This window comes from Anopheles coustani, chromosome 3, assembly GCF_943734705.1.
Source record: "Anopheles coustani chromosome 3, idAnoCousDA_361_x.2, whole genome shotgun sequence".
Lineage (NCBI taxonomy): Eukaryota > Metazoa > Arthropoda > Insecta > Diptera > Culicidae > Anopheles > Anopheles coustani.
Window position 1 is genome coordinate 12,004,398 of NC_071288.1, and position 27,502 is coordinate 12,031,899.

Consider the following 27,502-nt stretch of genomic DNA (forward strand, 5'->3'; position numbering starts at 1 on the left):
TTTTATCGCCCATCGAGCGTTTGGCTTGTGCACTGCGTGGTGGATTTTATTCACTCCCCCGGTCGGGGGAGGGAAGTTTATCCGCCTGCCGGACCGGGGTGAAGGTTGGCCAAATCCCTTTTCCCGCGCTCCCGTCCGGGTCGTCATCGTCACATCGTGGAGTGTATGTACGCAATTTCACCCTGCGACCGTTCGGTGGCAGATGTCATTCGTTCACATTTCTTCGCATGAAGCCATTTCGGTTCGGTTTACCGGCCATTTCTACGATTGGGAGGAGGGGGTCAATTCTGGCCAGGAGATAATTCCATTTCGTACCGGCTCGTAATCCCGGTCCGGTTCGGAGAGTTTGGGGAAGCAAAATCTCTGCCCGGCATGGGCTCCATTTCGTGTAGCCATATTTCATGGATGATGCCCATTTATGCTCACAACGCCGTTGAACCCGATCCCGACCTAGAAGGCACATGTTATATGTGCATGTATATGTGTGTGTGTGTGTGAGTGTGGACAAGACAGGGCAAATGGAATGAAGAAAAGCAAACCCTGCATAATATCGCTCAGTATTCATAGGTTTTTCGTTTAGCTCACCCAAACCGACGGATGGCATTAATTATCGAAGCACGCATGCGACTGGAACGTTTTCCCTTCCCTCCCCAGTGGATTGAACTGCGAGCAGTTGGAAGATGATATGCAAATAAAAATTTGTTGAAAATTATTCATAGCCACGTGAAGCACCAGGCGTCTCCATCGTCTTGCAAAACTCTCGAGCCTATTTTTAAACCACGAAACGAAGTTCGCTCGAAACTGCTCGTCATACTTGGAAAACTTTTAGCCCCGACCAGCCATCGGAATGGGCCTGTCGAAATGGTCGTGGTGCAGCTCCACGAAAAACCGACAGCTCCCAACCAGGTAGGAAAGTAATCTCTCCACGGTGTGGCCAAACAAATTGGCTGCCATTCGTTTGCATGAAGCTTTGAAGGCACAAACATCGGGCACCAGAAAAGAAAATGATAATAATACCAAGAACGAAGTGAAATACAGCACAACTCTGTTCGGCGACTTCACGATGGAAATCTGCATGCGCTGGGAAGAAACCACTCGGCAGCTTTGTGGAGCGTGTCTCTACCCGTTCGGTGTGGCCTCTAATGGCTCGCTGGCTGGCTTCATTAAAGTTTAATTTATACATCATCCACCTAGGATGCGCAACCTGACTACATTTGCGGGGCGCAAAACGAGCTGTTCACGGGCAATTTGCACTCCACTAATGTGCCTCGAAACGGCCGTGGGAAATTCAAATTTCAAAAATATGGCGCTGTTTGCCACTTTATTTGACTTCCGTTTCATTCCGCGGCTTTTCACGGTGGGCAACAGACGGGCAGAGGCCGAGCGTAGGAGCACGCTAGAAACTTTCTTTCGAGTTTTATATTATCTTTTTCTTGCCGAAAAATAATTACTCCTGGCTGTCGGCATTAATGTCAAACATTTATAACGGGAGAGTTCGCATCGAGGTGAGTTTTGTAGGTGGGACTTTCTTTAGTCGCCATTTATGGCTCTGACAGTGATTACAGAATTTCTCATCTAGGACATCTAGTCAGTAGCATTAATAGAGTTAAATTAATTTTTGGTCTAATAAAATCGTATGAGCTTTACGGGAAATAGTTGCAAGAAACCTACAATATTTTTTTGTATTACCTGTACTTCAACTAACATCATTAGAACGATATGAGCTAGTGAATTTATTCTTTTCATTTTAAGGACGTGAGTAACGACCATAACGGGGCTATCAATCACTTCAACGCAAAACAAATGTGACGCTATTTTCCTGATTTGTTACTACGTTTGAAGAGAATGCACATGCGTACCATCCAAGGCAAGTAGTTTTGTTTCCTTTTATTTACCACTTGCATAATCAATCATGGACTTTTTTCGTTTATTTCTTTGATTTTCTTCATCGCACCCTAACACCGCAAAGTCAGTGAAACAGAAATGATTGTTTTGTTTTGATATCGCTATTTCGATTGTATTTTCCTGTTGTGACTTACTTTCCGGACAGTTAAAAACCGTCGGCACAACACGTCGGTCTTTTTAAATACTAGCCATAAAATTCAGTGTAAAAAATAAATTTGATTTGAATTTAAAGCGTCAGTTTAAAATCGACAGAACCATATCAGCAGTCATTCAGAATCCAAGCACGAACGAAACGAGTATAAGACAACAGGTTTAACGTCGTTTAACATATGTTGCCTCTGTTGGAACTAGTCCAACAGCCATTATACACTCTACAGAAGACCCCATCCAAAAACTGATACGTAATTTTCTAGACCATATGAACGATGGAATACCTAATCCCATCATTTGGCCGCCCGGGAGCATATTCAGCAAAATCTCTATCATGCACTCCATCATCCACGATGGAAATGGAACAAATAAAAACGAGAATTTATGGTCGTGGCCAATGCCAAAGCCTAGACACCGCACAGCATCCCAGATTTATGGCTTTTAACCGGTTCAAGTCACACAACGCAGCAGAACCCGATGCCGACGTGCCGGGCTCGGATTGATGAAGTTTTACTGCCCGAGGCTTCCGGGGGGTAAATTTGAGTACACTTTCACCAGCTTACACGCCGAGGACGGCTTATCAGACCGGAAACCCCAACATACCCGCTAGATAGCACTAGACCAATAGAGTTGCAAGTCCATGACTTCGGTGGGTTTGCTTGGGGAAGACAATTACACACGACATAGAAAAAATCTAATTAAACTTTTACGGACATAAGTCAGCACCATACACTCATTTACCCACACAACGGGCACACACGTCCACACTTTGCACGACTCTGCAGTTGGTCTGGAATCCTTTCAGTGATTGCCCACCCTTGCAATGCTGCACGGTACGCGACACAAATCCCAGGGAATGGGATAAGTTTAACAAGTTTTATATCCATTTTCACTGCTCTGCTTTCCTCACCACATGTGTGTGTGTGTGTGTGTGGGAGGGGGGGGGGGGGGATGTGAAAGAATTTGAAACTCAAGTCACTAGCCCAAACGAAATAAAAATAAAATCAGGACACACTCAAACCAAATGCTGCGTGCTGCACACCATTTGTATATGAAAAGCGAGCATTGAGGGGTTTGATCGTGGGGGATGGAGAAAGGCGACGAAAACCAAAAAGCTTCAAGCAAAATGGAGTTCCCGGGTTGAGGATGACAAATAGGTTCACAATTTGTCCTGCCGCTCCACCGTTTCAATTAATCTTTCTTCAACTTTGGGCTTTTTTATTTGTTCGCTCACTCATGCTAATCCTTTGCTTCTTGTTACACGTTTCTCTTCCCCCCCCCCCCCCCCTCTTCTTCTATCACCTCCCTACCAACTCGAGTTTCCCACCCGATGATGATTGAGCTAAGGGATCCATTTTTCTCACCAACCTCAAGGAGAGGCGGAGGTACAAGCTCGATGATCGATAGAACTACAGCAAGGGAAAAAAACATGAGAAAAGCTTTCTCAAATAAATAAGCACATATAACAAACCAACAAAAAAGCCTCTCTAACCTCTTTACTCTCATAACCCCCTTCAAAGGGGGTAAATCAACGCGAAAGAAATCGATCGTGATTTATTCCACTGCCGCCGGCAATCATTTGTCTCATGCTGGCGAAACCAATATTTGTACACGCTTCAGGGGTTTTTTCACACTTGCAGGCATCAAACACATCACTTGTCGTTTCACTTCATTAATTTAGAATTTTTCGTAACACTGAAACACCAGGCCTATCCCGCGCGCCAGGCGTTAATTCTCAATTGATTAATGAATGCTCCGTGTGGTTTTCTTTGGGTTTGGAGTTTGCGATGGAATTAACTGACGAAATTTCGGCGCGAATGCGTAGTGAAAACCCCTTCGATATCCCCCAACACTCTACCGAACGGAGGAAATGGAACGATCAAACACCATTCACAGCACGACGGCAGACGCAATGCTGGCATATATGCTTCCCGGCGGAAGACAACCACCGTCGCCGACAGCTACCGCGTGACTGAGCATTTGCATTTGGCCTCGAAACCCACCGAGGCTCCGATCAGTCAAATACAGCATCCTGTTGCTTTGGCATCACAGACCCACGTGGACACTCGGCTTTCCGTTCGGCGACGAGTTCGGGAAACGTCCCGCGGCACATGCGCCATTCCCGTGGTACTTCGCTTTGGAACAGGGCATAGGCTTATGAATGGACACACAAAACGATGGTTGGCGTATGAGTAGTGCATGGAAATAAAGAAGTGGATGGTGGAATAACGTAAGACAATGCCTCGGAATGGCACCTAACGGGCAATGGTGATTAAAGTCATCATACTTTTGACACGGAGAGATAACGAGCGCGGCACGACGCGGGTTGCAATACAGGTGCTGCAAATTCACATGGTTGATGAATGGAAAAACCGATTATGCCGACGGTCACCGCACTGGGATGGTAGATTTGTCTGTTTGTGGCCAACACGTTTGTCCGGGATAAGGAAGCGGTAGTGCCTGAAGATGGAAAAAAGTAATGGAAGATTTGATTGATCAAACTACTGGTCAACGTTGATTATATATGGCGAGATAAACAATTAAATGTTCATTTAATTATTTCGAAACTAAATTAGACTGAACAAGCCGTGTAGATTCACAAGAAGCAAGACGGTTAAAAACAACCATGTATGGAAAACTCATTTGTTCGCCTTGGTTGTTTGTCTTCAAAAAGCATTTCATTCGAGGGGTCATATTTCCAATTCAATTCAGGGACTTGAAAGTTATTTGCGAATTGGGAATTTTTACCTAAGTCGATGCCGGCGGCCGTCTACCTTGTACGATTAAATTCGAGTGGAATCATATATATATATGATAGCAGCAGATAAATCCGAATGTGTTTTATGTAAATCAACTATTATTTCAAAGTTCAAATTTGAATTAAAATTTGTCGACAAGTTTCGATATTCGCTATGTCGACCGACTTGTAGTCCAGCATTCTGTCTAGTGATGGGGGAACTGAATCCCTACAGGGATTCGAATCTTTCGATTCAAATCCATTCTGAGATCCGGATCTTCGAACCCGAATCCCAATCCGTCAGAGTTGGATGCGATTGTTCTGGAGAGTATTGCCCGGATGCCCCCTCGTTTGATGACTTATATTTAATATCGCAAGATACTTTCGTCCCTCTCAAACCTATGTAGGGGTAAGCGGTGAGACTCATCATCATCATCGTCATGACGTAAACAAATCAATGTCGGTCTGGTAATTGTGTATCCTAATCTGAATCCCCAGAATCCAATTCAGAATCCGGTAAAAATGGTCTGGTCCTGATGAAATGGGTTTGGTTGGGTAGAACAACTCGGATAATGGACATTCTACTGTATTTCTTTCTAAAAAATAGGTTCCAGGATTTTTTCTAGAGCCTAACTTGCAAATCGCGCAAAAAACTCAATCTATGTCCATTGGACATTCTACCCAGCGTTCGATTTGAGTAAACTTAAATCAATTACATTGTCTCTAGATCGACTCGTTGTGTGACTAATTCGACTCAAATCATTGTGAGTCGATTCAAACAGTTTAGGCTCAAGTCAGAATCGAATCAAATCGAGTCCCAAACCCAAGGTTACTAAACACTAGACAGGTTGCGACAGAGCAGTTTTGCTCGGAACCATTTTGGATATCTTGTTTACAACTTGGCTGTCAATAGTGTTGTGGTTTGCAGGAATGATGGAAATTATCTAGTGGCTCGCGTAAAAATACTTCTCTTTTAATCTTCTTTTGGTTTGCTTGGACCATGGCCATATAGGCTGTGATATGCGTAAGATGTGAGAAACAACATTGCTCTAAATCGTAGAATCGGAGGAAGGACCCAATGTGTACAATGAGTTGATCTTGAAGAATGATATGAACTTCATCCATTTGTACGTCCCCAGTAAAAATCGTTTACTAAGTTTATCGAGGATTTAGCCCGGCTACAGGCACACCGGTACTCAAAGATAGTGTTCAATAGATTTCGAGTTCTCTTAACGCCTGCTCTCGTGGAACTGTGAATCTGTCCCTCCGCTAACTTTAATAATCTGGTTAAAGCCTTCTTTGATTGAAAATAGCAGCGCAACAAACCATTCCAACTTGTTTGTCAAATTTTTCTTTCATTTTTTTATCGTCAACCGGTAAAAATGTTCTGCTTGTCGCAACCTGTCTAGTGTTTAGTAATCTTGCCCAAACCAATCAAATCTGATTCGAATCCTTATCGAATCAAATCTTTAGAATCTGTCAGATGGGATTCGAATCTTTACAATCCGTCTAGGGATCGAATCTTCGAATCTTCCGAATCCCGATTCTGTCAACACTAATTCTGTCAACATTCTTAGCCCGAGAAAAACGCAGCTCCGAAGAAGTACGTAGGTTTCATTTTGTGTTCCCGTTCAATGTTTCTGTATTTTTAACGAATATACACTTTCCTATGTAACTACCGTTTCAGTTTTGTAACACTACATAGTGAGAATCGTTGATCCTGCAAGATGGCAAACGCGGAAGCAATACAGGTCAGCTCGCTTCCATTACCCCCGGCGCAGTACATCAATCTGTACACGGATGAAAACATTCGAAAGAATCGTGCCCCAAAACCTCCGGCGCCAATGCAGGACTCCTACAACATGTTCGGGGGAACGTTCAGCAATGATGATAACATTATCCGCCCGCTCGAAACACAAGGCTTCAAACGGCTCTACCCACTACACTTCGATCGCCGGAAGGAACTGAAAAAGCTGAACCACTCGTTGCTCGTCAACTTCCTCGATCTGATCGACCTGCTGGTCCACTATCCAGACAGCCCCAGGCGAGCGGAAAAGATCGAAGACCTCAGCCTGCTGTTCGTACACATTCACCATCTGCTGAACGAGTTCCGGCCCCATCAGGCGCGGGAAACGCTGCGCGTTATGATGGAACTGCAAAAGCGCCAGAGGATAGAAACTGCACAGCGTTTTCAGAATCATTTGGAAAAAGTGCGCGAAATGGTTAAAAACGCGTTCGCCTCCTTGCCGGACCTGACCGATGCAGACCGGCTCGCTGGGGGGCTAGAACCGATGGACACTGGTGAATCTGGTGACATGGCAGGAGGTCGGGGCGAAGGTTGCCATCCCCTTGATAGGTTAATGTGCGAAATCGTTGATATGATGTGAGATGGCTGTACAAAGTTAGGCGGCCATTAATTTGATAATGCAGGAGTTACTTTATTTCATTTCTGATTTGTTTTGTATTCGTACTCCTCTCATAAGAGCAAAATATAGTAAATTATTCTTAAAACAGCTGAATTTGGGTTAAACCATGTTCCGAACGTATATAATCGGGCATTTATGTGCCCCAATCACAAACAATTGGTTTGAAAAATTTATGAGCTTGCTACTCTACGTACGAAGAAGCAAGAAGAGTTTGTAATTAATGTTAACGTTTGCGTATTTGGTCTCACGAGATTGAAACCAATATTCAAACACTGTAGCACAAAACAAGAAGTAAATATGTTTTGACCTACTGTGCAGGGCTGCTTCGAACGCGTGGTTGACCGAAGTGGACCGGTAGCTACCGATCAACTAAAAATAGATAAAATAAACAAACTCAGATAGATTTGGACCAAATTTGAATCTAATAAAATCCATTAGTTTTTGTTTTGGTCAAAATTTATCAAATCTAATAAATACTAGCAAATCAAATGTGATCCGAATCTGTCAAATAGGATCTATTCTTTAGAATCCGTCAATGGATCGAGTGCTCGAATCTTCCGAATTCCGATTCGGCCAACACTACTTACCGATCTGCAAGTTTACTAAAAAGAAGATGGCGGATCTAGCAACTACAACAAGAGATTTGTTATTGTTTTGCTATCGATGCCGCTCAGAAATAAAAGTATTCACGTTGTTGTTATCATTGTAACATTGTTTGTACCGTGCTGGATTATGGTAAATGTTGAAACAGCAAAATGAGCAGGTCAGTACACCCCAAATTCACGTGTTAACTTTCACCCTCAAGTAGGGGGAGGGCAGTCCCATTAATTGTTTTGATGTGCTTCCCCATAATTTCCCACAGAAAAAATCGAAAGATTCACGAGTTATCGAATACCGCGGATGGTGCCGGTGGTACAACTACACAATTATTATACGACGCACGCCGTGCACAGCTTCCATCATTATCAACTTCCAGTGCTACCCACGTTGCTACCCCTGCCCCACGAAATGGCGCTCGGAATGTTGCAAACGATCAAACAGAACGCGCAACGATTCATACTCCTGAGGCGATTGCGAGCTTTCTTATGCAGGTAACAGAAAAAAAGGATCGATGCATAGATTTTGACCTGCAGTACTGGTTGACGAAATATGTAAGCACTCGCACGGAGGCAAACTTCCCCGTGGCGGGCATGTTGATTAACTGTGCGGCACACATTTACGGCCGAAAGGTGGACTACCTGAGCGACATCGTGATACACATGAACGATAATCAGAAATCGCGCGAAGAAAAACAGGTGTCCGAAGAAAACGGCGAGAATTCGGAAGAGCCCGCCCAAAACACGAGCACGGTGCGAAAACGGACCGGCCGTTTTAATCCCGAATCACTGTCGGACTGTTTCAGTGATTTGGAGTTTACGTGCAACGATAAAAAGCTACTAAAGATTGATGATTTGATCAACCCACCCGTACCGGTCGAAGTGGACCGTCGGACAAAGGTTGAGCAGATGATGGATCTCTGCCGGGAACTGCGCGCCAATCCCACCCGGCAGCGACGTCAGGAGCTGCTCAATCGGCTGCGGGATGACGCGAACATTGCCCCGATGCTATCCAGCAACGGTGTGGCTAGGAGGAATCAAATATTGGACCTAGAATCGGGTGAAACGATCGGCACCCGGTACGACTACCAGACGCACCTAAACTACATCGACGGGCGGACGGGTTCGCTTAGGGCCGAGCACGATTTGAAGCGGTTCTTTCAGCGCTGCGACGTCATCGACTTCTTATCCGAGCAGTCCGATTTGGAGCGAGAACGTTGCACCCGTCTAGGTATGGCCGCGCCGGTCGATCTGCTTTCGGCGAAGGCGCGCGAGCTAAAAATCTTCATGCCTCCCGAGTACCTGAAGGACCACTACCGCATTAACGTTAACGATACGTCCGATTTTGACAATGCGCTTATACAAGCACGTGTTACCAACTACAGCTCAGATCCCATTCTAGCGTTGATGAACGCTGAAGAGAGGGAAAAGCGGTACAAACAGATTGAACAAGAGGAAGAGCACGACACATCAGTTACAGTAAATGAAACGAATAATGACTCCGGTTATGGCAATGATTCCGCCATAACTGAAGATCCTTCATTCAAAGAAGTACTATCTTCATCATTGCTTAACGAAACACAACACAACAATACTAGCGCATCGCAACACGACACGGAAAATTCCACCATCCAAACGTCCACCGAAGAAAATCCCCTGGAATCGGAACTGCTAGCCTTGGAAGCGAATACTTCATCCCAGGCCAACGGTGAAGGAGAAAAACCGACCGGTACCGCTTCCCGATTGAGCGTGGACGAGGGCATCGGGGTGGACCATGAGTCGCCGACACGCTCTCCTTCAGCGACGCTAGAGATGGGTAATAAAGTACTATTCACCAGCGGAAACATCATTCCCCGGCAAATGTATAAACCACCGAACGAGAAGCTGCTCCTAAATCTGTTCGGTTTGCCGGAGAAAACCATCAAAAAGTCCTCCATATTCGCCTTACCAGTGGAATATCGAAAATTGAAAGCGGACGTAAGTTTGAACATACAATTGGGTTTAACGCATAGAGAACTAATAAGCTTGATGTTGGTTTCAGTTGACACGAAGACGCAAACAACAGGCAATTGTTTCTAGCGAGATAGTGTTGCACAGTCTTCATCCGGATGCTCCAAGAAATTCACTCTGGGTCGAACGTCCATCTACCCCTGATCTGGAGGGTTGGTATTTTTTTGGCTCATCGGTTTACCGATCGCAATCTAATCTTAACTTTCTTTTTCTTCTCTTTTTATAGATTTTTTGGGTTTCGATGACGATGAAGCACCGGATGTGGGCAAACACGCTGTAAAAAAATCCAACAAGTTTGATCGACCATCGACACCGGAGTGTGACTTCCCCGGTTTTACGGAGGAAGAAGTTGCCATCGGTCATAGAAACGCTCCAGCGACACTAGCGCTCGCCGCGAAAGACGTTGTAAACCTTTCGAGTCCAACTCGATCGCCCGGCAAGCAGCGGCAAACCGGTGACGGTACGTCATCACAGCCCGTCACCCCGTCCCGTACACTGTCGTGCGATTCCGGCATATCCGATACGGCCCCGGCTGAACGGGGGAAAGATACTTCGGCCGGAAACTCCGGTCTCGAACCGATCATGAGCGAGCATGAAGACGGCGGCTTCGACAGTTCAGATCCCGATCCGGAAACGACCGACGGGAGACCGCTCAAGGAGCATACGGACGCTTCGAATGCCCGCATCCAGCACAGCGTCGCCGAGGCCAAGGAACGGATCGAGAAGGTAAACGCGTGGCATAAAAAATTGAAACCAATTTTGATCGAATCGGAACAACGGAACCATTTCGACATCCACGCCTACGGAACGGAAATAATCGAAACGTTCGATGCGACGGAAGTTCAGGCGAACCCCGGTGACCTACACCGGCCGACGATAACGCTCGCGACGGTGCTACAAAACAAACCCGCCCACAGTACGGCACGGTATTTCCTGTCCATGCTAATGCTGGCCAACACTAACAACGTTGAAATAACGAATAAAAACAGCGAGCCGTTACGAATATCGACCGCGGAAGAAATAGAGCTGCGTCTGCTCAGCAGAAAGCGACACCATCAGCAGATGATGGCACGGAAGCGCAAATTGATGTCGAGTGCAGGTCAGGAAGCGACGGACGAGCCAGAAGCGAACACAACACCACAGGTAGCTTTCCGGCCGGATCCGATGGAAAGACTTGCACCAGACACTGCCACCGTCGGTAACTTCATGGATAGCGTGGAGCAAGTGTACTCCGCCCTCAACAGTGAGGAATCGAAGCGGAAACGGTTAGCGTTCCGTCGAGGCATGCGGAATCGTGCGTACGGGATCCAGGAGGAAAAGGAGGGCGAAGCAACGTCATCTGGGACCTCGACAAAAAAACCACGAACGGGTGAACCACCACCCCCTCCTCCTCCTCTCGTAGCGAAACCGCAACCTGCACCACCGCCAGACAACATCGAACCCTTCGTGGAAGACGAAATTCTACAGGTTGATTTGTCCACACATCACGCAATGTTCATATCCGGACAACGAGAGTCTCACGATGGGTGTGCACAAAGTGTGTTCTCATTCGCAGAATCTGGGTACGAGTCGATGATAAGTGATAAGTGAGTTTGCTGGCAACAGGCGAGTTTTAAACCAGTGCACAGTAGTATAATTACACCTGTACAAAGCGTATAATAAGATAGTACGAAACAGAGAGATAGAGAGAGATGCGCATTGGCTCGGGCAGTTCTAAGTGCATTATAGTAGGAACTATATTTAACCCACAGAATGTGGGTAACGCGCTCGATACAAAGTTTATAACTCTACTAGACACATGGAGATTCCTTCATTGCCGTATTGATGGCAAACCTGAGGCTCCGAACCGGAGGCAACGATACACATCTTAGCTTGTTTCCTTCGACGACTAAAGTACAAAGTGTCATCCGATCACTATTTTCATCATCCATAAAATTAGTCTTACGCAACACATGCTGCTGCAGTGGAATCGGTAAACGAATGCCAGTTTTTTTCCTCCACTTACAACCAGTGCAACCGATCGCACTTACAGGGGATTCAATTTTTTGTCGAAACTCGAATCTAGCATTTTTTATTCTATTCTGTTATACCCTAGCTGTATTTTTAGTAATCGCATGGCGATAAACGATAAGGTTAAATTCAGCATAATGAAGGAAACTAAATTTTCACAGTTTTCGTATCACAATATTTTCCTTTCAACATACAATCGAGGAGCGTAAGGTTTTTTATAGTTTTTTTTTATATTGGAGACGAGTGCAAACAAAATTTAAAAATTAAAGTACTAGTTTTTATTGCAACACATAGGACATACTTATTCTCGAAACTTATGTATTTTGTATGCGTTCATTTTTCTTAAGCTTAATTAATTTCACTCATTGCTGAGTACAAGGAAACCGCGTCCTGTAAATATATAGTTTTATAGATAATTTAATGTTGTTTTTCTAATGATCAACTAATGGAATACAATCTATATTTTAACAACCGATCAGCCTTCGTTTATTCAATATAATCTGCTGACCTCCCAGAGGGAAGGTATAACACGTTCGACCATCTATCCTACAATGAAAGCGAATGGAGAAATGTAAGCTTCCAGAGAAAAAGATGTAAGCTGCAGTGGTAATACTTCGTAAGCTGCTTCAAACTTTCGTATTCCAGTTGCTGCCATCTTCGGGTAACAAATTGTTCGTGATCAACAAGACGATATCCACGATCCACCAAATGCCAATACCGCCCAGGGTTAGCAGCTTTCCCACGGCCGTACCGGTCTGCCCTAGGCAGAACCGATCCATGCCCAGGAAACCGAGCAGAATGCTGTACAGCAGTGTCGTTACGAAGTAGTGATCCGTGTACTTCACGCAGGGAAATCCATCACGCCAAAATTCCCGTGGACCAAAACACTCGATATTTTCGAACACGACACACTTCACCTTCGTCACTTCGACCTCGTCATAGTAGACGCCGCCGATTTTCACACATCCGTAGCCAAGCTCCTCCTTGGCCGTACGGTTTCCTTTATGGTTGTACGGTTCTTCGCAGTCCAGGAACTCCTCGGGAAGAAAGGAACAATTCACCAGCGCACTGTGCGGGTTGAACGTTGTCGACTGATTGGGCGCTGCGGAATCTTTGTCTTTTGTTATCTGGGCAGTTTCGACGAAGAAAACTGCCGAAAATAAAAGTAAAATCAACATTGCAACCACTGCAAGAGGTGGTCCGGTAAGAATACCCGTAGATTTTGTTTTGGTTCGCTGGAGATCGAGTATGTAAACAAAAGGCCTTTTTTCTTGAGCCTTTTCTTGACCTGTCAGCTACCCATAGTAAACGTAAACGAAAAAAAAATGTGAATTAAAAAAAGCGATTGCATACCATAATTTCGTTTTCACAAAAAATTCTTTTAATTTTCTATTAATTCAAAACTCCCGTATGTATTCTAGTGTTCGTTTTATTCTTTGGTTTTCGCACTGGGCGCAGTCCACTCATCCGGTTGAATCGAAGACACCAATTCACCCTTGATCAAGCTGGTAAAAAATTGGCCTACCGTTTTCGTAGCATGGTGGTTGGACTCCCAACGTATTGGATCAGTGCTGGTATCGCGAAACCAAAACGAGGCTGCCCTTGGCGCTACGTACGTAATAGTAACATTTTCCTTCGCAATCGAGCCGATGTTGTAGATTTCTAAGCTTTCCAAGTTGGTGTATACTCCCCTTACCCATCGGATCATTGCATTGAACGGGAAATGCAAGATTGTTCGACGGATCGTCATCAAACCGTAAGAAAGGCAGTATATTGCGAATCGGAGCTGAACGGTGGATAAAGAAATGAGATTAGCTCGTTATGGAAGAAAAAAAGCTCCACTAGCATTTTTAACATACCGATGCAAACACGATGTAGTAGAAAAGGATTGTTGGAAGCAGAAAGAGTAGCACTGTGAACGATAGCGTGGCAAGGAATAGTTGCCGGTTCATGTAATCATGTGCCTCCACTCGGTCCCGCAGGACGTTGTGCTTTTTTCCCAACACTGTGCGGTACAGAGCTTTCAGTCCACCAACTTCAATGCGATAAAGGCTGTATAATTGACAAAATAGTTTAAAATCGTTCTTGAAATCATTAAAAAAAATAAAATTACTCACACAGCTACATAGATGTAGAAACAGTGCGCATGTAGGCTTATGAGGACAATCAAATCTGAAAGCATTGCAACTTGGAATGATAACCCGAACAGACCCAAAACCGACAATGGAATGAAGAGAAATTGAATAGCTGGCGAAAGTATTACTGAAAGTATAGAAAATTAAATTAAAATAAGAATTTGGAGCCCACTAGTATTAAACAGGTGAAGTAATACTTAAGAACATCCACCAGAGATCAACTTGGTAGCTGAAACAGCTGAAGAAAAACTCGTTCAAAGACCCGTTCAGTTTCAGCCCAATCGGATTGCCTCGAAGAGTTTGAAGAAGCTTGAGGAGACTGTCCACTATGACCTAAAACATAGCAATATAAATTTTAGTGTACCCTTTGGTAGAATATAGTTCATGCCAAACCTCTGCAAACTGCATAAACCGGGTACCAGGGTTTCCAAACCAAAGTATCAAACTTAAAACTGCTACACCAAACCCGATGTCCATCAGCAGCGTCCATTTTACAGCGTTCTGATCTTTCTGCTGGACACACTCCACCCACTCTGACCAGTGATAGTATAGGGCCGTTTTGCGAAATATCATCCCCATCACTTTGCCGATGGGACGTAAAGCACAAAGAAACCTCTGCACCGGATCAAACTCTGCCAGTGCTTGCAGTTTCTCCACTATGCCGGCCGGTTCCGTTTTGGTCGCCTTAATTAACCGTGCCAGATGCAATAACGCATTATCACAGTCAACAGCAGTCAAGTCATTCTCTGCCAAATTGTTGAATCCCTTCTCGTCATAGATTATCAGCAGCTTATTTAACGACTCTATGGTGACGCCTTTTACCTTGGCCATCACATGCTTGATACGGCCGCTGTTTGAGATCGCCAGGCGGAGAAAGTTATCTTCCCTAGCCAGCTGTTCTCGGAGTGTTTTATCGTTCTGGGCCGCTCGAAACTGGACATAATCGGCTACGCTGCAAATCTTCCCAATCGGTTCCGTATAGCCCGGTATCGGCTCATCGTCCAGCACGGTGAATCTGATTTCGTCGCGTAAATCTTCAACCAATCCGTAAAGATCGCAGAATGTAAATTTCTCTATCAATTTGGAGGAAAGATAAATTTTAATGATCATTTGCGTTTCTTTTCGTAAACCACCGTAGTGCACCACTCGGTTGTTGACTGCAAAAATAATGTAAACAATTTGTTGTAAACAATTGGTTTTTTGTTGCTCTGCTGCAAAAGACACACCGCTGACAGTCCAGTAGTGGTGGGTATTGATGTTCCGGGAGCGATTCAAAAGCGGCCAGTCGATCATTCATTTCCTTTCCACTGCAAATTACCATTGGAGCAATGATCTTGATCTGCAAATTACCATTGGAGCAATGATTGGAGCAATGATCTTGTGGTTGGGGGTGCCCATGGCGCAGCGGTAGCGCGAGGAAACACCACACCACAGGTGTGGGATCGAATCTCGAGTCTGGCACCCTCCGGTATTACGAACGGCTGACCACCGATCTATAATATACCGTCTTTCGGTCACACAAACTCTCTTCGGAGAGAGGCCTTGTCCCACTAGGGGATGTCGTGCCACATAAAAAAAAAAAAAAAAAAATGATCTTGTTCATAATACCTGACTGACAAATATGTCTAAGTACCAATGGTGACTACTCTTATAAAGTCAATACAAAATATATCCTCATCCATGTGGCAGGAGGAGCTAATTAGGCCGGAGGCGGATTGGATCCTCCTTTTGGAGATCGGATTATACCAGTCCATCCAGCTCAGACCTCGCATCACTAGTTAGACGTCAAACATTCCTACGGCGGCCAAAAGACGCGTTTTCCATTCCTTCGCTGTGCGTTCGCGTTCGCAAAAGAAAACTTTTTCCAATAGAAACGCTCTTTCGCAGTAAACCATAACCTTCTATCCCCACCGGAAGGAGACGCCAGACGTGGTTGCGGTCAGCTCAGTCCCAACGTTACATCAACGCACCAGACGCCCGGAGTCTTGCACCGGTAGTGCACAACGTTCGAAGAAGCGAATAAGAGCAGCATTCCTTGAACCGACCAACAGAAATGGCGGAATCCACTATCGAAAGTAATAATGCCTCCGCTGCGACCGCCGCAGCTGGTGCTGAAAATTGGGTAAAAAAGGTTGAAGACCAAGAAATCTCCAATATGGTAAGCGAATGTGACCATTGTTCTTGTGCTTTGTGACAAATCTGAAGTTTTGCATCTCGTTTTTTCATGCAGGTTGACGGGTTGAAGCTTGAAAAGGGTAATGGTCTAGTTGGAGCGCAAACGGATGACCCGAGTACATCAGCGCCGGTCGTTGGAAATGGAACAGGGGCTGTCACCCCTGCAGTACCACCAACAGCACCACCAACCGGCGAGGAAGAAATTGAAAATGCCAAGTGAGTTCCTGATAGTGTGCGGTGTATGGAAGTTTTATTGTTTGTATCCCCTCTCGTTTAACACAGTCCGGCTGATGCAAGTTTGCTAATGAAGATTATTCGCAAGGGTTTGGTAGAGTCCAAGCTGGATTTGGAGGTGCAGCGGCGGGATCCAACGTCGCCATTGCATTCGGTGAAGTCGTTCGAGGCGCTGCATTTGAAGCCAGAGCTGCTGCAAGGTGTTTATGCCATGGGCTTCAATGCACCGTCAAAGATTCAGGAGACAGCCCTGCCGACTCTGTTAGCCGATCCGCCGCAAAACATGATTGCCCAGAGTCAGTCCGGAACGGGCAAGACGGCGGCATTCGTACTGGCAATGTTGAGCCGTGTCGATACGACCAAAAACTATCCACAGGTGCTCTGCCTGTCGCCCACGTACGAGTTGGCTATTCAGACGGGCGAGGTGGCGGCCAAGATGTCGAAATATTGCCACGACGTGAAGCTGCGCTATGCCGTCCGTGGGGAAGAGTTGGCGAAAGGCGCGAAGATCACCGATCACATTATCATCGGCACACCGGGCAAGCTTCTGGACTGGGGCCTTAAGTTCCGGGCGTTCGATCTGCGTAAAATTACGGTGTTTGTACTGGATGAAGCCGATGTGATGATTGCTACCCAGGGGCACCAGGACCAGTGCATTCGAATCCATAAACAACTTCCTCCCACCTGTCAGATGATGTTCTTTTCGGCGACATATGAGAAGGACGTTATGGAGTTTGCCGAATACATCGTTCCGAAACCAATCGTCATTCGACTGGCACGCGAGCAGGAATCGCTGGATAACATCAAGCAGTACTATGTAAGGTGTAAGGATCAGAACGAAAAATATCAAGCCATTTCGAACATCTATGGGGTTATTACCGTTGGCCAGGCCATCATTTTTTGTCACGTAAGTATGGTCTTCTACGCTACATATTCGTAACGTCTTACTGGACCTTTTGTATTGTCGAGTAGACTCGTCGTACTGCTTCGTGGCTATCTGGAAAATTGTCCAAGGATGGACATTCCGTGGCAGTTCTCTCCGGTGAACTGACCGTAGAGCAGCGACTGGCCGTCTTGGATCGATTCCGTGCTGGGATGGAGAAGGTGTTGATCACTACGAATGTTCTATCGCGCGGTAAGTGGATTCAGCTACCGCCCGCTGTAGAGGTACTAAAGCAATTTGTTTTTTTTTTTTGCATATTTTCCATCTTTCAGGAATCGATGTGGAACAGGTGACAATTGTGGTAAATTTCGATTTACCTATGTTCCAGGACGGCCGAGCGGATTGTGAAACTTATTTGCATCGCATCGGTCGAACCGGCCGTTTTGGTAAGTATGATAAACATTTCCAGCAGCAAATGAACAAGACTGATATGTGATATTTTATTTGTAAACTCCTACAGGAAAGAACGGTATTGCAATCAATCTCGTGGATAGCGAGCACAGTATGAAAATCTGTAAAACCATTGAGTCGCACTTCCAGAAGAAAATTCAGCTTCTCGATGCAGAGAACTCCGACGAGATCGAAAAAATTGGATCCTAGATGTGCGTACCAGAGGAGCTAAGCGTTGTTTATAATTTACTTTTTTTTTTTACTCATAAAAGCTTCATGAATATGAGATTTTAATTGATCGTTTTACAAACGGTTAACTACCTTAAAATACAATGATGCATTGGACCCAGACGAATGGAGATATTGATTGAGATGACTTATGGTTTATTAAAGAATACGAATTAATCGAGTCACTTGGTGCTATGTGTGTCCCATACTCATTTCCGAAAGGTTGCAACTGAAAAATGGTTAATTGTTCGTCGAAAATGATTTAGGATTGAGTATCTTTGAAATCCGATAAGTAATTCGAGGTTAGTTTAATACATTTTAACGAAGCATCAGCCAATTCACAATTCATTCAATTTAATCATATTTACAAACATGTTACTGGAACTCTGAAATTATAATCTCAGCAATGACTTTGTGGTATTTTCGATTTTATTTATTTTCTAGGTTTCTGAACAAAACGCGGATTCTTTTTAAAACGTGTTTTGTTTAGCGCACACAAGCTGAAGATTTTCAAACATGAAAACATGAATCCGCTTCGACTCGATCGATTCGATATAAACCGAAGTTAGAGATGGAGACAAGGCGAATACAATATTAAAGGTGAGTTTATAATCTCGTCTTGGCAGCCATATTTAATTGTATTTGCATAACAATCACCATGTTAAAACGAGAGGATTTCTCCGTTTGAACATGTTATTAACTATTAACCGCTCTCAGCGTTCGTTGAAGGTCCTAGTTCCTGAAGTTATTTTTCAACGAAACCAAAGACCTCACCTGGTGTACTGTAGACACCGTGGCGATTTTCTTAGCGCGTGACTGAGCTGTCAGTGCGGCGAAGCCTAGTACCACATAGGAAAACGGGGAACGCGGGGAAAAGAGAACATGCAATCGACGGCGTGGCGGTGTTGTGCGAGTCGTATTCCTGTCGTCCTTTCAACACGTTGTCATTCGTTCCTTGCGGCAGCTAGAGTTGAGCAGCGTTTTCTTATTTCGCGCGACATCCATTCCGGTCCGAACAACAAACGGCGACCGCATCTAGTGGCGTTTTCTACACCTACCGGCCGAGTTATCTCTTGCAGTCGAAGTTTTGTACACAGCGCATCGAATATGACGGCCAGCAAGTATCAAATCGCAGAGCGTGGCGCCCCGAACTCCACGGACTACCGGGTGTACTTTAGTGAGTATTTTTGTATCGTAGCTGACACGACACCAGTCTCCTTGGACCTCCGTCAACGTGTTCCGCATCGTAACAACGAGTGCATTGTCGGAAGTATTCCATTAGTCAATTAGCTGCATTGTTTGCAGTAGGTTGTCTTTTATTCACAACGTCATATTGATCCAGCGAAGCTCGCTGCATGTGCTGAACGGTTCGTTTCATGGCACCGAATTGCATAACCTAGACGTTTCAACCGATCTTGTACGGCGCCTAAGCTTACAATTGTAACCGGAGCTCCGCTAAACTATCGTCAGCGATTGGCATGTGTTTCGCGACCGAGAACTTGACTCACGTTTAATTGTTGTTACTTTGCCCCCGCGGAAGTGCTGACCTCCGCGGTGTTTTGCCAAGCTTTACGTTATCGCCTGATAAGGGCAGCGTTTATTTAGAAATTTGTAGAATTAGAAGTACAGTTAACTCCCTTCTATGAATTGTAGCGTACAGCAGTTCTTGATATCTTGTACAGATTACTACGTCCACTTATCAGGTGGCGGTATAATGAAAGTGCTACCTTGAGTAGATAACCTGATAACTATCGGTGGTGCTTCTTCCGATGGACAGGTTAATTACTTTCTGATACATCTACACGCGACCAATGTAAAGTCGACGGTCTTCTATTGCAATTAGTGCAGTTGGAAACAAGCATATCCTATCGAAAGTGGTATCGATTTTACCATTTTCTTTTTCATTGCATTTTTTCTTTCTTTACCGCAGAGAACGAAAACGGCCAATCTATTTCCCCCCTGCACGACATTCCACTTTATGCGAACGATGCTAAGACGGTCTACAACATGGTGGTGGAGGTTCCCCGGTGGACGAACGCAAAAATGGAAATTAGTCTGTCCGAAGGGCTGAATCCGATCAAGCAGGACGTGAAGAAGGGCAAGCTACGTTTCGTAGCCAACTGCTTCCCGCACCACGGTTACATCTGGAACTACGGTGCATTCCCGCAAACATGGGAAAATCCCGACCACCTCGACGCGGATACCGGCTGCAAGGGCGATAACGATCCCATCGACGTGCTGGAGATCGGCTCGCGAGTGGCCAAGCGGGGTGAGGTGCTGCAGGTGAAAATCCTCGGCACCATTGCACTAATCGACGAGGGCGAGACGGACTGGAAGATCATCACGATCAGCGTAAACGACCCGGTCGCCGATCAGGTGAACGACATCAACGACGTGGAGACCGTGTTCCCCGGCTTGCTGAAAGCTTCGGTCGAGTGGTTCAAGATCTACAAGATTCCGGACGGCAAGCCCGAGAACCAGTTCGCATTCAACGGCGAGGCCAAGGATGCTGCGTTTGCCACCAAGACGGTGGAGGAGACCCATCGGTTCTGGCAGCAGCTGGTGAACAAGGAGGTCGACGATAATGGAATTTCCTGGTACGTTACACTGAAGTTTTTCTCCACAAGCAACAGGAACATTTTATCTCTATATTTTATTGTAGCCTCAACACCACTGTAGATGGATCGCCATTTCTGGTTGCAAACGATGCCGCCGATGAGGTGTTTGCCAGGAGCTCAACTGGTGGTAATTCCGAGCCCGTTAGTGAGACACGTAAGTTATTACTACATTATTTTGCATGTTTTGCTATTGTGTATCTTCTTCTGCTAAAACAAATAAATTCGTTGGTCGCCTCAGTACCTGCAACTAGCAAAATGTGTATATAAAGTCTTCAAAAGACTAAGTGACAATGGCTCTAGTTGTAGTTTAACAAGCTCAGCCAATACTAATGTATTGTATTATTCTTCCTCATCTCACCTTCTCCTTCTCCAGTTAACAAATGGCACTTCCGTCAAGAAAATACTTACGCCAAGCTGTAGGCCGCCAAATAGATGTAGCTGTATCACAAAAACGCGCAATAGTTTTAGATGCTTCTAAGTAGTAGAGGGTGTTTGTTAACGGTTTTATGATTGCAATTTAGTTTTATTAATAAGATACCTTCAAATAAATGAACTTTCACCTGGCAGAAGCGCTAATAATTTTTTAGTTCTTGTAATTTTTGTTCAAATAATATTTTTCATGTATAAACCCATTTTCGTACTTATTTACTAATGATTGCAAACGTTTGCATGAACCTCTTTTTCATTCTTTATCCCCACGCAGTCGATAAGTGGCACTACATTACGTTGAAGTAGACCGCAACACAGGCCAACAGAACTGATCAACTGCAATAACACTAACGGATCGCTACCGAACAACGCTGCATGATAATGATGTGTATTTTTACTTAAACATATGATAGCAAGCAAGTATCAGCACAGAAAGTGTTTCCTTGAGACACTGCACTCGACTTATTCGAATCCTCCCGCGTTTGGGAACGAAAGTTTATTTATTGACATCGCACATCAACATCGTATGGACACACGAGTTGGCCGGAAGAAAGCCATGGTGTAGTTTAAGTAACAACGAAAGTGTTGCAGCATTTAATAAAATGTGTTACCTACGAATCAATGAAATCGTTTGTGTTTTTTACATCTTTGCCGCAGTTTCAGGCTCACTCTGTCCGAATATGTTAGCATCTTCTTACTGAACTCTCTTAAATTAATTAGCACGATTTTGCTACTGATTAACAATCTGATGGGAATACGGAATCCATCGTAGTTGGTCGCCTAACGGCATCGAATAGGTTATCGGCCTCCAATTCAAAAGTGGTTCCTTTCCAGACAGGGCTGTGTCATAAGGAACCATAGCTACATTCCCGGAACGGATCTCATGGGCGAATGTCACTTCCTGCAGTGGTTCGAATTGCGCCTGCGCCAAGGTCCGCGGGATTCAGGATGGAGGAGTAAAAAGGACATGGTACGGTGGTATGGGCGCATTCGCGGTCCGTAGAGTTTGGTGTGGATGTGACCTGAAGGGGGGATCGGGGAGAGCAGCGATCCATTGCAGACGACCGTTGGACGACAAGGACGGCATGCTGGACTCTTCATCGGTTTGGGGGTAATTCACTGGATCACTGGTGGCACACTTTTCAATCGGAATCGTGCGTTTCGTCGTTTCGGAAGTGTGGTAAGCGTCCGGTTGCCTCTAGGCAGGCTATTATTGTGAATCATTACGCAGGCAGTGTGTGTGTTTTTTAGTGCAATTTAGTGTCTCAATCATTCGTGTTGTTGAAAAGGTGTGTATCCAGCAAAATCTATTATCTTACAATCGACGTGCGTAAGGTGCGCCCGAGGACCCTTTTTCCGTGTTTAGCGTCCATCATTGCGACATTCCAAAACATCGTCAAAGGTGGTACTACAAAGGAGTTGTGTGTAGCGCTATTTCGGAAGGAAGCTTCGGAGGGGTAGCGAGGAATATCACGGCCGTCAACCGAATGCAGGAGTGTTATGCCAGCGGCGCAAGTGCGAGACGAAGGTCTGCAAAAAGGGAAAACAGTGACAAATCAGCCGTCTTTGCGAGCAGCTACCGTAGCGTAGCTAGCGAACCCGGAAGGTTTTCCTTCGCCATTCTTATCGCTGTCGCGTAAATCATAGTAGCCATTGGCACCGACAGGATACGCGTTACAAAAGTATTAGTGCGCTCGATACTTCTTGGTTTCCCGCACCGTGCGGTCGTGCTTTCTCAGTTCTCTGCTACGCATAAATAAAAACACCCCTCGGAAGCCCTTCTAGTTCTATCGGCAACATTAGTTCTCGACCGTCTAGGTGGAAGTGACTTGTGACACATCCTTTATCCTTACCGTTCTTTTCATTACCAGCGCAACCGTTTTACGGCAGGATTGTAGTGCGCCTCTCTTCGGCAACAGCAGGATTGGAGTACGCGGCAAGATGAATAAGTTCGTGTTTAGCTTCACCGTGATCCTGGTGCTGGCCACGTTTGGCTCGCTGGAGGTGAATGCGAAGAAAAAGCTCCCGAACAACAAGTATGGCGATGGTGACTTTGAGTTCATCGATGAGGTAAGTAATGGAAACACATAACCCAATCTCATGATGATAAAGTCAGTTTATGGTTAAGGTGTTAAATACGAGAGATTCTAGATATTCTGGGCATAATCACTGACAAGAGTTCATTTGATTATAATATGTATAAAACTTCATTTAACTTTATATTCTAAAATACTCTGTTTCACTGTAATTACTCAATCAGAATGTCCACGACATAACCTTTTATGGAGCCTGAGAAGTTTGTTAGCGTTCGTGCTCGATTTTTCAAGGTTTTCAGAAATTTCAAACTCCAATTCTTCGTCTACGGTAACTCCGAGGATTACTCTACATGAGTCGAATAAACTTTCTATGGACTTACTTATGGGAATTTCTAAAAATGGACTAATGAAGTCAAAAACTCAGCTTCTTGGGCATAGCGACGAGTTCTCAATCCGTTCCACCCTAAGAATCGCGTCCATGCCAATATGTGTGTTATGTTAATTGTATGGCGAAATTAGCATATTCTTTCGCTATCGCTCTGATAATCCTATCGAATGCGATTTCCCAAGTTCATTTGATTTTGACGGATTAATTTGCGATAACGTCGATCCGGTTCGAGCTTCGCATTATGCAGAAGACGTGCACCATAATTAGCAAAACGACAGCCCGAAACAGTTATGGCGAGGCAGGGTAACAACACCGCTGCTGTTGTTGCCACACCTGGCGCAATATTATTCCACCTGCGGCCGTGTTTTGTAATTATATTTATATAACCACCGTCGGCTCATGGATGGGCATTGTCGGAGCTGGTGCCGTGATGTCGTTGTGGTAGCAACCGTTGCTCGACGTTACTTTAATTACGGTGGCCTTCGGACTTTGGAGGGCTCGGCGGGTGTATCCTTAAAGGTTCACCATTCAACTGAACTGTATAAAATACTACAAAAACCCGCTAAAGAGCGAGGATTAGAGCAACAGGATCTTTGTTGTATCGTGGGCGAATGGTTGTGAGTTATCTCAATTACATTTTTCCTCCACGCCAACGCCTTTGCTTCAACCCCGTGGGACCTTCTCGGACGAAGGAATCAACGAACCACGACGAAAAACTGTGTGTGAACACTGGAGTAGAGAGGCATGGCGGGTGCTTATGCCCCGTATGTGCTGTCTTGATTCTCGTCCGGCGAGGATTTACGTCTCTGCATCGTTACGGTCCGCCGGAGCGTGTGCACGTTTTCCTACGTGTGCATGTGTGCGCCAGCGTTGCCACTGCCCGTTGAATCCACCCGGGTGCTTCTTTGGAGGACCCGGGAGAAACGGGCCGTCCGGACGGCACAAAAGGCGTACAAATGGTTTAATTAAGTTACGCGACAAATATGTTGTATGGTTGTGTGCACCCCGGATCGGAAAGGTTTCAGGTTGCAACTCCGGGAACCCTGCACTGGAAGACACCACCCGGAGAGTCGGTCAGCTAATGAGAAGTTCGACCTGGAGGACCTGGAGAAACCCATCACCGTTGGAAGCTTGGGATCATGATGGCGATGGTTCGGTTTCAGGATCGCAGGCGAGTCCTCAAGCCAAACACTTCACCCGAACCGACCGGACGCGATGACAGACCATTGAAATTAATTAGCATGTCATAATCTGGTCGTTATGACTGGAGAGGACCTAGCCATACACGGTACGGTGTCCGGTCGCTAAGATTATTATTCGACGCCCTCGTCCGGAAGTCCGTCCACCGACGGACGGGCGAGAAAGCGATCCAGATTTTGCGATCCTTGGTGACGATGGTGGACGATGAAGTTGATAATGAGCATTTGATCTACCCGGTCATTGCGTCGTGTGTCGCGATGCCTGGTCGTGGGGTGTCGAGTGGATTTCACCGACGTTTTAGATAGTGTCGTCAAGGATCGTTCCGACCGCCGGTTGTCCATTATGCGTGGCAGAAGTATCCATGGAATCGAACCCCTCGGGAGTGCCGGATGGTGACTTATCGAAGTGTTCAAATCCCTCCCATATATCCAATAATCATCCTGTTTGCACATCCCCGTCAAAGAGATATACTGGCATCGGTACATCACAAATAAAATGTCACAAAGGGACCAGGACAAAAAAAAGAAAGAATCGATTGGAAAGTAAGTGTACTGAGGGTACGTTCAAGGAGTGGACGAAACCGATGTCGTGGTGAAATTCAATTGCATTGGGCGGAAAAGCGGTGTAAAGCAGATTTTCCGCTAAGCTCGTCGGGACCGACTTCGAGAAGGGTGCCAAAAAGCATTTTGCCTCTGCCCTCAAGCTGGAGCCCTGCTTAAAGCCAATCGCTTTGGCGTCGACCGGCATCGGACGGAAATTGATTGTTTGCCCCGTTCGATTTGCAGGAAGTTCCAGGGGGAATCTTCTCGCGCCTTGACGGAAGACGCAGAGCGAGTAAAAATACCAACAGACACACACCGGAAAGGCAGAAGCTATAGGGATAAGAAAATCAACATGTTTTCCGTTTATTTCGCTTTCCGCGTCACCTCGCGCCTGTTCCGACTCTCGCGCTCCCACGCTCAGTTGGGGGAGGCGAAGATTTACGAGGCAAAAACGACGTTACCGGTTCGCTCCTTTCGGTAGAAAACAAACATTGGAAATTATTTTTCCTTATCTTCAAGCCATTCCAATGCGATCGAGCTAGTAGGATAGTAGCTTCTATCCTCAAGGGATAACAAGGCTGAGGACGTGGAGACGGTAGAGCGTGGCTGAAATTGAATGGTTCGACAGATTAATTTCACTTCACCCCTGGTGCCTGGTGAATCCCTAACTAGCCCTAGGTTCCTTCGGGTTCCTCAGGCTTACCGGCTAAACGGCTTGTTAAAACAAACAAACAGGCCTTTGGGCCTAGGGACTACGAGACGAACGTACGGTAGGAGTGCCGGGGAAAGCTTTCTTCCTCATCCTACCAAAAAACCAGCCGGAGCGATCCTAACCGAAGCAAAAAAAAGGGACGTCCCAACGAGCAGTTTTCGGATAATCCGGGCTGAATGCGAAATTTGCGTTTTGCGGTGAGCAATTAGGTCTTATCAAAAGTTTCTTCACCGACTGCTGCTGGCACAATGTTCGATTTTTATACGGTTGTAGATGGCCCTTATATGAGGCATTAAGCAGTGCGGCTGGGATTTTCTCCGGTCTGGTGGGGGAAAAAGGGTTCACAGCTACAACGAACGAACGGACGGTTCAAGATGAGCCTGATGTTTAATTTCATTTCGATTTCCTTCGTCCGAATGGCCCCCAGTGCGGTGATGGTTGATTATGGTTTATGGAAGCGTTGACCTGCTTTTGGTAGGTTCAATAGCTTTAGTATAATTTTTATTCGCAATCCTTTTTACAGTAGGATAATGGCATGGATAGTTTCCCGGCAGGCCACCGTTGCGGAACGGTGGGGAAATACATTCCCCGCGAAGTAAGGAGTGTCAATAAAATCCAATTACGTAGGTCTCTGGCGCTGGGAGTGGGTTTTATGACATGGGACGGAAAAAGATAGACCCAAGTTATCGTCCACTTTCCACAACCAGCACCGAATAAACTCTTAACGATTTTTTCCGCACGCTATTTTGCTAATGGTTGTGGCGATGAGTTCTATCGCATTGGTTGGATGTTATGATTGTTTTTTTTTTAAGTTTATGGTTTCATGTTCACATCGGCATCATGAATTTCACTTTTGAAATCGATAAACTCCCATCCAGCGAACGTTTACGATGATGAATCATTTCTACAATGAGTTTGATTAAGCATGTCATCTACATTTTGCAGATCATGATTAATAGTTTAAAAAAATGCATATGTTTTTTTAAAAATTATTGTGTTTGATTGATTTATTAATTAACTTTCTTTTCATAAAATATAAAACTATTCGAACTTAATTTTATATAATACCTTGAACACGCTTAGAATTAAAACTTAATTCCATTTCAATGCTTCATGTCATCTTCATGGTCGTCGAATTATCAACAGCTATAAAAAGTAAACATGTACACTGTATGTAGTGTGTGTAATTTGAAACAACTATATGAGATAAAACTTATAATACAGATGGAAAATGGCTTGTGCGTTTTACAGATTGTATCGACAAATTTTTACTATATTTGAACATGTAAACAAAACCTCAAGATCTGCCTCAATCATCCCTATGTCGTAAATTCCACAAACCACAGGTATTCCCAAAACGTACAAACATCCTCACCTCGCGGTAGCAAAGCGTCGACATATTCGCACCACTTCAATTGCATCATTGCAATTGTGCGGACACTTTTTCGCTTCATCGTCTGGGCTTGCAATGAAAAAATAAAATATAGTTTACATAAAGGGCGCCGCTTTGGCATCGATGTCGAGCTCCCATCCCGGAGCGATATCGGATGCGTCTCAGACGGACAGACAGACCGATAAAAAGGAAAAGCCCTGGCGCCAGTCGGGCTGCACAGCATCTAGCATTTCGTAACCTTTTCA

At 45.2% G+C, this 27,502-nt stretch overlaps 7 protein-coding genes across 8 annotated transcripts in view; 5 read left to right on the top strand and 2 right to left on the bottom strand.

Annotated features, from left to right (window-relative positions):
• Positions 1–7,299, top strand: part of LOC131260251 (mediator of RNA polymerase II transcription subunit 7) — a 137,690-nt gene extending 130,391 nt beyond the window's left edge. Inside the window, exons 2-3 of the mRNA XM_058261931.1 lie at positions 6,375–6,395; positions 6,480–7,299. Of these exons, the coding sequence (XP_058117914.1) occupies positions 6,520–7,179 (660 nt within the window). The 5' untranslated portion in view covers positions 6,375–6,395; positions 6,480–6,519 and the 3' untranslated portion in view covers positions 7,180–7,299. The remainder of the gene's footprint in view (positions 1–6,374; positions 6,396–6,479) is intronic.
• A 542-nt stretch (positions 7,300–7,841) lies between these two features.
• LOC131261302 (uncharacterized) lies at positions 7,842–12,278 on the top strand. The gene is made up of 4 exons (XM_058263304.1): positions 7,842–7,981; positions 8,081–9,791; positions 9,856–9,976; positions 10,051–12,278. The coding sequence occupies exons 1-4, from the start codon at positions 7,974–7,976 to the stop codon at positions 11,412–11,414; spliced, it is 3,204 nt and encodes a 1,067-aa protein (XP_058119287.1). The 5' UTR covers positions 7,842–7,973; the 3' UTR covers positions 11,415–12,278.
• On the bottom strand, positions 12,136–13,043 carry LOC131261303 (TM2 domain-containing protein CG11103). The gene is made up of 2 exons (XM_058263305.1): positions 12,448–13,043; positions 12,136–12,380 (listed from the first exon to the last, which is right to left on the bottom strand). The coding sequence occupies exon 1, from the start codon at positions 13,010–13,012 to the stop codon at positions 12,461–12,463; it is 552 nt and encodes a 183-aa protein (XP_058119288.1). The 5' UTR covers positions 13,013–13,043; the 3' UTR covers positions 12,136–12,380; positions 12,448–12,460.
• A 182-nt stretch (positions 13,044–13,225) lies between these two features.
• Positions 13,226–15,115, bottom strand: LOC131258571 (uncharacterized). The gene is made up of 5 exons (XM_058259920.1): positions 14,363–15,115; positions 14,167–14,302; positions 13,952–14,096; positions 13,694–13,886; positions 13,226–13,620 (listed from the first exon to the last, which is right to left on the bottom strand). Exons 1-5 carry the CDS (start codon positions 15,077–15,079, stop codon positions 13,264–13,266), a joined length of 1,548 nt encoding a protein of 515 aa, XP_058115903.1. The 5' UTR covers positions 15,080–15,115; the 3' UTR covers positions 13,226–13,263.
• A 665-nt stretch (positions 15,116–15,780) lies between these two features.
• On the top strand, positions 15,781–18,121 carry LOC131260611 (DEAD-box helicase Dbp80). The gene is made up of 6 exons (XM_058262420.1): positions 15,781–16,127; positions 16,200–16,360; positions 16,427–17,285; positions 17,351–17,513; positions 17,594–17,707; positions 17,782–18,121. The coding sequence occupies exons 1-6, from the start codon at positions 16,023–16,025 to the stop codon at positions 17,919–17,921; spliced, it is 1,542 nt and encodes a 513-aa protein (XP_058118403.1). The 5' UTR covers positions 15,781–16,022; the 3' UTR covers positions 17,922–18,121.
• A 676-nt stretch (positions 18,122–18,797) lies between these two features.
• LOC131271365 (inorganic pyrophosphatase) lies at positions 18,798–21,615 on the top strand. Of its 2 annotated transcripts, none has more exons than XM_058272771.1 (4): positions 18,798–19,116; positions 19,870–20,536; positions 20,602–20,711; positions 21,261–21,615. In XM_058272771.1, exons 1-4 carry the CDS (start codon positions 18,822–18,824, stop codon positions 21,290–21,292), a joined length of 1,104 nt encoding a protein of 367 aa, XP_058128754.1. In that variant the 5' UTR covers positions 18,798–18,821; the 3' UTR covers positions 21,293–21,615. The 2 variants fall into 2 exon arrangements, with proteins under 2 accessions (XP_058128754.1, XP_058128753.1); XM_058272770.1 differs by lacking the exon at positions 21,261–21,615 and adding an exon at positions 20,931–21,130.
• A 1,312-nt stretch (positions 21,616–22,927) lies between these two features.
• The window catches only part of LOC131260826 (proteoglycan Cow), an 80,990-nt gene continuing 76,415 nt past the window's right edge, over positions 22,928–27,502 (top strand). The window contains exon 1 of the mRNA XM_058262656.1: positions 22,928–23,056. Coding sequence (XP_058118639.1) covers positions 22,928–23,056 — 129 coding nt within the window. The remainder of the gene's footprint in view (positions 23,057–27,502) is intronic.

Excerpts from the sequence above, each read along its gene's own strand:
- LOC131261302 (XM_058263304.1), top strand. Across the intron at positions 9,792-9,855 it reads ATCGAAAATTGAAAGCGGAC|TTGACACGAAGACGCAAACA; the intron begins GTAAGTTTGAAC and ends TGTTGGTTTCAG. Across the intron at positions 9,977-10,050 it reads ATCTACCCCTGATCTGGAGG|ATTTTTTGGGTTTCGATGAC; the intron begins GTTGGTATTTTT and ends CTCTTTTTATAG.
- LOC131271365 (XM_058272770.1), top strand. The coding sequence starts at position 18,822 with ATGCAATCGACGGCGTGGCGGTGTTGTGCGAGTCGTATTCCTGTCGTC. Across the intron at positions 19,117-19,869 it reads GGACTACCGGGTGTACTTTA|AGAACGAAAACGGCCAATCT; the intron begins GTGAGTATTTTT and ends TCTTTACCGCAG. Across the intron at positions 20,537-20,601 it reads GACGATAATGGAATTTCCTG|CCTCAACACCACTGTAGATG; the intron begins GTACGTTACACT and ends ATTTTATTGTAG.
- LOC131261303 (XM_058263305.1), bottom strand. The coding sequence starts at position 13,012 with ATGTTGATTTTACTTTTATTTTCGGCAGTTTTCTTCGTCGAAACTGCC.
- LOC131260611 (XM_058262420.1), top strand. The coding sequence starts at position 16,023 with ATGGCGGAATCCACTATCGAAAGTAATAATGCCTCCGCTGCGACCGCC. Across the intron at positions 16,128-16,199 it reads ACCAAGAAATCTCCAATATG|GTTGACGGGTTGAAGCTTGA; the intron begins GTAAGCGAATGT and ends TTTTTCATGCAG. Across the intron at positions 17,708-17,781 it reads CGGTCGAACCGGCCGTTTTG|GAAAGAACGGTATTGCAATC; the intron begins GTAAGTATGATA and ends AAACTCCTACAG.
- LOC131258571 (XM_058259920.1), bottom strand. The coding sequence starts at position 15,079 with ATGATCATTAAAATTTATCTTTCCTCCAAATTGATAGAGAAATTTACA. Across the intron at positions 14,303-14,362 it reads GGTTTATGCAGTTTGCAGAG|GTCATAGTGGACAGTCTCCT; the intron begins GTTTGGCATGAA and ends GCTATGTTTTAG. Across the intron at positions 14,097-14,166 it reads TCTCTGGTGGATGTTCTTAA|TAATACTTTCGCCAGCTATT; the intron begins GTATTACTTCAC and ends CTATACTTTCAG.